At 35.5% G+C, this 8392-nt stretch overlaps 1 protein-coding gene across 6 annotated transcripts; it reads right to left on the reverse strand.

Annotated features, from left to right (window-relative positions):
* Positions 1–325: 325 nt before the first annotated feature.
* Positions 326–7109, reverse strand: LOC141428425 (uncharacterized). Of its 6 annotated transcripts, none has more exons than XM_074088422.1 (4): positions 7002–7109; positions 6638–6833; positions 6371–6492; positions 326–5162 (listed from the first exon to the last, which is right to left on the reverse strand). In XM_074088422.1, the coding sequence occupies exons 3-4, from the start codon at positions 6483–6485 to the stop codon at positions 1564–1566; spliced, it is 3714 nt and encodes a 1237-aa protein (XP_073944523.1). In that variant the 5' UTR covers positions 6486–6492; positions 6638–6833; positions 7002–7109; the 3' UTR covers positions 326–1563. The 6 variants fall into 6 exon arrangements, with proteins under 6 accessions (XP_073944523.1, XP_073944546.1, XP_073944532.1 ...); XM_074088445.1 differs by having other exon boundaries at positions 6955–7021; XM_074088431.1 differs by lacking the exon at positions 7002–7109 and adding an exon at positions 6911–6996.
* Between the last annotated feature and the right edge of the window lie 1283 nt (positions 7110–8392).

An 8392-nucleotide genomic window follows, 5' to 3' on the forward strand; every position in this document is an offset into this window, starting at 1 on the left:
GTAGCTAGCTGTTTAGCTAGTAAATCAGAGGTGTAACTTAAATAAAAGAGGGTCTACTCCGAAATTCGAAGTTTGTATCGTACTGTCCCTCTCACTCGTACTAAATAGTATAAGCGACAGATCAGATCTATTGCTCACCTTGTAATTTTAATAATTTGTTTTCTGTATCGCTTACTATGTCTGGTGTACAATAAAGAGTCTTTGTATTGTATTGTATCAGAAAGATAAAACGACACGAACTTCGATTTTCGAATTTCGGAGTAGCTCCGCAGAGCAGGAGGCGGATGGAACTAGGGGTGGAATAAAAAACATTTTATTTGTAATTATTGACATTTAATTGAAAAAATAACACTTAAATACATATTCTATTATTATTAACTCTTATTATCACTAAGCGCAGGACTTCTTATAGCAAAGACTGATTCAAGTTTAAGTCAGCAACGTGAAACAGGACCATCGATGAACTGGTCACTTCGCGGTCTTTGCAACTGAGAAACTAACCGACAGTTATGGGCTCTAAACACCGCCGACCCTAAGTCTTAGTTGTTTTTACACCATAGAATTTACCGTTGTAGTAGTTTGGCTAACTTTACCAAAGAAAGTACAGTAACAGCTTGTATTCGTGTTGTATTTCCTAGTGAACCAATGCTTTAACGACTATAACGCTGTATACTTATACTTCAGTTCTTTTGCAAAAATGCTTATAATACTATGTAGTAGTCTAGTATAATATACAATACAATAGCCCTGTGCTTTTTAGGGCCTACGCTAGCTGGCGCTGGTGCACAGTCGTGCGGTGTGGGTACATGTAAAATTCGCCGAACGCGACGCGTGCAGCGCGTGCTGTTAGCGCTGTTCATAATATTTTTCAATAGGCGCGCGTCAGCTAGAGTAGGCCCTTATAAATTATGCAAATCGTAAAATATTGATAATTAATGATAACCTTGAACAGCATTACTTGTTCTTCATGCAATGGATGCATGCAGTTCTGTTTGTTCATTACATTCTATCTACTATTAATTTGCTTTGGTAGAACATAATTTATAGGGACATACGCGACATTGAGTCATGTAAATTTTGACAGATTATAAATTTGTAACACTTTCTACCTACCTAATATAATCCAAACAATTCCGACGTGCATTTCAAACTTTTCGCAATAACGCCCGGAATACACATGAATGTAGTGTGCATGTTTGTGTCTTATTTCTATGAAACATGTATTGTACAGTCGAGTCGAGGGCAGAAGTATCTATACAGCCAATTTCAAATATATGTATAAGTACATCGACCTTATGGTTAGTGGCATAAAGGTGTATATTGATATTTTTGACATCTTGGTAACTACCTACATATATTTTACACCTTGACTGTACATGTACACGCTCCCAGTTACTTGCACAAAAATGTGTAGGCTACATGCATGTGCAGCGCTAGCGCTGGCGTAAATTGTAAAAATACCTATGGCACCTGCAACAATTTCAGTACATTCGTTTTACAATAAGAGAAGTAAGATTTTTCTTGTGGCATAAAAGATGCATGAGGCCCTAGACGTCATCAACGTCAACAAATATTGGATGATGTTGATTTTGTCCTTTCTATAATATCATATTTATAACGACGACTTTTATTACTGTGGTGAGCTAGTAAATGTGTAAATAAAATGTTTGATGTAAATAATAAGTCGCATTTTGGGCACTTTTGTCTAGATAATTTGACATTGGACCTACACACACCAAAGTGTCGAACAATACTGTCTTCATTTAAAAAATGTAATCCACAGGTACATTTGTAAACCTTAGCCGTTTCTTCTACTACTTCTTTCATATCAAATGACGATTCTCCATTATAACTATAACACTTTTCTTCAGCCTTAAACACAATATCAGAATCTGAATCATCATTACTATCTGTAAGTTCACTATCGACTTCTGCTTGTGTTGTTGTGTTTTTAATCGGATCATATGAATTTGGGTCAAAAGCAATTATAGTCATGTTTTCCCGTAATAAATCAGGATCACGCTCATGAGACCGTAAATGGGTCTTAAGTCTGCTAACGGAGAAATAGAGATCGCATTTTGGACATTTAGAGTGTGGTCTACCAAAATAACACGAGTGTTTTGGTATAAGCTTTTCATTTTTTATACAAATTTGGCATTTATTGCATCTGTACATTTTATAGTCACATATTATACCTCGGAAATTTGATTTGAAAGCCTTTTTTTCTATTTCGTTGGCACTTTTTACTTCACCAAGGAGTATTACTTTCATATTTCTATAATTAAAGCTAGCCAATTCTTTATGTTCAGCTGCATGCGTCTCATAATCTTCCGTATTCAACAATAAATTACAGTCTGGACACCTTTTTAAACTGCTGATGTTACATTGATGAATATCTGACTGGAGTCGATCAACAATTCCATCACAATTTCTGCATTGATATAATATGTATCTTTTACGAAAGCAAATGGAACTATTCAACTGTTTGTCTTGTTCCCGATTAAAAACCACGATTCTGTACGATTTCCAACTAATACCAGGGTGCTTGTGAATTTTCTCATGGTCTATTCGTGATGCTGAAGAGATAAAAGGTAAACCGCAAATGGAGCAGGGATGCTTTCTCAGCTTAAAACAAGAATTATCTGCATGCTTGAATAACGTAGAAGGTTCAATGAAACAGCGACATTGGTCACATTTGTAGACAGTCCACTCATGTGATCCCTGTTGAGTAACATCCATCTTGATTCTACCTTCATATCTGTAGATAGATTTGCTCAAAATTTCTAAAGTTTTCTCTTTTGGAATAGATTTAAAAACATGTTCTAGCCACATATCATGATCTACAGGGAAGTAATAACTATCAAATTTTAGTATTTCGAAAGTGCGCCTCTCGTCATGTAGATTTTGATGTTTTGCATAACACGCCTTCTCTATTTGTAATGAACAAATTGTACAAGTTTCCGTTTCTATTTCTTTTTCGCTGTAATGACCGTGGCAGTGCTCCACTACTTTATCGTATGTATCAACAGTAATTTTACAATTTCTACATGTGTAAATAATTTCAGAATCATTTATTACATTGCCTTGAAGTGAAGAGTCACGGCACAGCACTTGCTGTGTTGGTTTTTGTAACTTAATGCCGTTTCCAACATGACTTTTTTCTATTGCTCTGTTATTGAAATCAAGATTAGTCTGCATGCTATTTTCTGATACTGCATTTTTCATTTTTATTTTATTATTATATTTCAGTGAGTAATTATGAAACATCATATGCAATTTAAAAGCAGCTTCGGAAAGTTTCATTGTACAGATCTGGCATGTCAAATAAGCTTCTTCACTGCAAACATGATTAAACACGGCAGTTTTACTCACGAAATGAACCCCACAAATGCCGCAATCAGGATATTTTGGAATAGGTGGGGTTATTCGTTTTCCATTATTGAGATTAAAAAAATAAAAATCATTCAACTTTAAGTCGCTTCGTTTTTCATGCAACCTTTTGTGAGTCCGAAAAGATGTCACGGTCAACATAAGACCACAATACTTACAGGGAAGTTTTTTCAAGTTTGTGCAGTGTGACTGCAAATGTCGTACATTTCCATGTTTAGGTATAAAACATGTACAATCCTCGCAGTAGAAATAAGCTTGATTAAGCTTTTTAAGATCATGATCAATATTGTTCAGTTTATTTTTTTCTTGTGGGAGTTCTTCATCATTTCCTTTTTGTTTTGTTTTTACTAGCTTTGATTTTATTTTGAGTGTGTTGTATTTACCAATCTTGGTATTTTCGTATAAAACTTTATTTGATTTGGGTGATGTAAGTGAGTCAATTTTCTGATACTTGAGACTTGCATCTGACTGTCGATTTATTTCAGTGCCAGACTTTTTTTGTGAAAATAATTTGTCTGGATCGAGTCTTTGTAGCACAACTTTAACTTCACAAATAGTTTCTACAATATTGTTTAATTTGTTTTTCATCTGGCTTCCTTTAATTGTTGGCTTCACGGGATTGTCTGAAATAACTTCAGTTTCAATCACAGTAAATTGGTTTATATTCAAATCAGGTGATTTATGTTCAATATCATGTGAAACTTTTAAACCGCCATCTATTAATATGTTACAAATACTGCAATACTGCAGTTTCTTAGCCTTCAAGCCACAATCACGAAAATGATACAGAAATTTGCTTTCAGAAAAATGACCAGAACATTTTGAGCATTTAAACAAAACCTTGTTGAGATCTAAGTCACTCAAGTTGTAAATCACAAAATGATTAGACACAGAATGTTGTCTTTCATGGCTTAACTCATCTTCTTTTTTGAATATTCGATAACAGATGGAACACTTCCAATTGATTAACATTTCCATGTGATCACAGTGGTTTGCTGCAATTTCAGATGACACAAAATGTATGTCACATTTATTGCAACGGAATAACACTGATTTTAAAACTGGAATTATTTCAGTTTTTGTTCTTTTTGTTTTCAGTATATCATACAGGTGTTCAATTAATGACTTCTGCGTTTCAAATGTTTGCTTGCAATGGAAACATGTGTTGCTCAAATCAGAATTATTATTTTCAAAGGTCTTTTCATTTACAAGTTCGTTTTTACTTGAAATCGTTATATGCTTCTGCTGGTTTAGACTAGAATTGTGACTTAGTTCCATATGAGTCTTAAGCATGAAACTGGAAGCAAATGTTTTATCACATACATTACATTTGAGTTTATAACTTCTTTTAACCAGAATTTTACTTTTTGAATAGTTTATTATGCATGTTTGAGGGTGATATAATTTTAAATGATTTTCATAGTTACTTGGTTCTGAAAATAATATTTCACAAGTCTCACAATATCGTTTAGACTTTTGTAAATATGGTTGTACATCCTGAAGAACAACATTTGCATTATAAGGCTTAACACAATTTTCAAAATAGTTTTCATCTATTGCCACCTTGTTTGGTTTTGAGCCTAGTATAATTTTATTGCACTGAAGAAGTTTATTTTCAGGTGCTAAAGTATCAATCGATAATTTTTCAGGGTTTGTTGCTTTTGAGAATTGTGAATCACAAATAGCATGTTCTACATTTTCTATTTGTTGGTTCGATTTCTTTTCTTGAAATAAAGTTTCTTGCTTTTTAAAAAAGATGCTTGCTTCAAAGGCTGAAAATAAAAAAAACTATACAGTGAAACTCCAAACAAATTATCCATGAAACTAACTACAACATACAGGTATGGTGATTATGTCAGTTTATATTTGAATATGAAATACAAATAAAAAATAAAAATTGCTTAAGATCTTTCATAGCCAATTCATCTTTAGTATCCTACTTAAAGCCCTGAATGCAAGGACATGTGTTGACATTGTGTGTAGCAAGATGCAATGCAGATAATACTGAGCAAAAAAATTGGCTCCGCATTCATACACACAATACAATTTGGCAGTAGTACAGCAAGCAAGTTGCAAGCAGTGCACTTATCTCCAACTGCCAACATTTTCGAGGCAGTAACTGACACTTTATGCACTGGTCCGATTGACTCAAAATTTGGCATACTTATGTAAGGCCGGTAACAATACATTAATCTGGTAGTGACATTATGTTGGTCTGGCCAGGATCATCTCCAGAGGATAGAACTCTTCAATGGTTAATGGCATAGACTTGAAATTTGGTACGCTAATACAGTTTGGATGACAGTGCAAGTACAGTCAACAAAATGTACAATCAACAAAAAAGCTTGTATTAAAAATGAAATTTTCAACAAAAACTTTTTACATTTAAAATTCTTGCCATATTCTAAAATATAGGTTTTACATATGCTTTTGCCCGTGGCTTCCTACTTGCTTTGTACTTTTTCCTGTGTATCTATCTGTATTAGTATGAATCCCGGGGAAGGACATAGGATAGTTTTATCCCAGAAAATTGCTTAGTTCTTGCAGGATAGCGATAACAAATTCTACACAGATAGAGTTGCAGGCAACAGGCTAGTTGATTATAAGTTATAGGGTGTTAGTGGACTGATCTCTGCAACTCGACTACTTTGTGCATCTAATTTGTATAGCTAGGTAGTTGATTAATTTGAGGAAAATGCAAAGTTTCCGCAGGATAGGAATAAGTGAATTCTATCCGTGAATTCTGGCCGTGATTGATACAGGCTTTTTTTATCCCTGGAAAGCCCAAAGTTCCTAAAGGATAAAATAACTCTTTAGATTGATTTTAAGATAAGAGAGCTGGTTAAATATATACAAGTAGCATCAAAATCAGCTGAACATTTTTGTACCTTGCATCTTTATTGCCAGAGCAAACGCAGCATTAATAAAAAGCTCCGTTTCTTTTAAAATTAATTAATTAGATAATGAATAATCAATTTACCACTGTCACACTTTCTGTCGATTTCTTTTTTAAATTCTGACAGATCAGGAAACAAACGCCTCACAGCTGGATTCTCCATTATATCATGTTCTTCTATGTCAATTCCATCAGCCATGTTATAGCTGAAACAATTTTGTATTATATATTTTTTCAATGACAAAAGCTAATGGTAAGTTGGTATAACATAGTAGAAGTAAATAACTAGCTGTTACCTGTTACAGGTAACAGCTACAGGACCCTGGGTCCTGTCTTAAAACTTTTACGTACTTGGAATTTCCCTATTTGTATAGGTGCATTTGCCCCGAAACATTATTTCTCCATTCTTGTTTTTGAAAACCACATCACCGTCTATCCTTTTTTGCGAGTTTGTCCACTATCTTAGTTTACTGCCACTACTGCCTCAAATACTTGACCACTTGCTTATACAAAAGTCCAGATGCGATGCCTGGTTGTTGTCCCCTGGCTAAAAGAATTTAATTGATTTCCACTTACTCTATTGTACGGCAATAAGAAAATGTGCGCTTAAAATAATAAAAAAACCTGTAAAATTAATTTAATGCATTCTTTACTGCCACTTTCTTTACCATTTTACTTTTTTTATACGGCTTTATTTATTAACATTTACACCTACCAGCAGGTCACACTCTTTCCCTCCCGGCCCGGATAATACCGACATGGAAATACCAACCCTGTTTTTAGTGCCTACGCCCATAGAAGCTCATGTCAGTTTGTATGGGCATATACACGAAAAACAGGGGTGGTATTTCCATGTCAGTATTATCCGGGCCGGGAAAAAGTGTCATCCCTCCAAACACATTTTTTTTGCCTTGCAACTTATTACACAGATAAGAGTAGGCGTCAGGTTGAAACAGAATTAAATATGAAAAATGTAAGAAAATCGATATGATATCGTAGATGTCTACCACCATAGTAAATAAAACAAACGAGATTGGATTGAGAAGTAGTCATGACATGAAGTAGTAGGAATTCTAGTATTAGTAGTAGTAGTAGTAAAGTCACCTGATTTTTATTTTGCTATGCTAAAAGATTTCTTACATTATTTCTCTATAAGCATGAATATTATAAACAGGAAAGAAAGCTATCTTAAAGAGATTCTAAATTGAATAATATCAGTTGGACGTGGACTGGACATCACCGGTTGGAACATGCGTTTAAATTGTTTAAATTTTAAATAGACGTTTTCCCAACCGGCTGTATTTGTCTAATGGTGCGTACACACCGACGCAACGAACGAAAACGAAGGATTCAACGTTGGCTCCGCACGCTCGTTGGCCTTCGAAGGCGCGTCAACCTTCAAGCAAACGTTCGTTGGCACTGACTGATTCCAGCTCGCATTCCCAATTTAAAAACGGACGACGACGATATGATTATAATTGATAGTTTTATATACTGTAATGAGCTCTCCATACTTAAGTGACGTAAACGGTGTGAAATATAGACGAGGTATACGAGATGGATAAATCAGACGTCCACACTCTACGCTATTCCTTTGATGTTACCGCCACGCTTCGGATCGCCGGCACACGCAAACGAACGATCGGTGGCATTCGCTAACACGCACCTTCGAAGGTCAACGAGCGTGCAGAGCCAACGTTGAATATCCTTCGTTGGCCTTCGTTGGCCCGGTGCGGACGCGCCATTAAAGTGTTTCGTAGATTATCCGATCCGATATCGATATCGGACGCCGATATCAGATCTTTCATAGTATCCGGCCCGACATGCTCGTGGCACCATCGGACGCCCGTGGGCTGTCGGACGATATGTTTGTATTTGTGCTATACGTGTATCTAAATTCTCTTAGTGTGTGCACTAAACTTTCGAGCAAATGGCCGTATCGGAGGAACGATTTGGTCGGAAATATGTGAAAACAGCACATGGTCTCTAGTCTCTACTATCGGGTGTCGACCATCGTCGTCCGATACCGATATCGGATCGGATAATCTGAAAGAGCTCTTAGACAAAATTAGATATAATAAGGCTTTGTTATAGTCGGTATCGGTA

This window comes from Choristoneura fumiferana, chromosome Z, assembly GCF_025370935.1.
Source record: "Choristoneura fumiferana chromosome Z, NRCan_CFum_1, whole genome shotgun sequence".
In the NCBI taxonomy this organism is placed as follows: Eukaryota; Metazoa; Arthropoda; class Insecta; order Lepidoptera; family Tortricidae; genus Choristoneura; species Choristoneura fumiferana.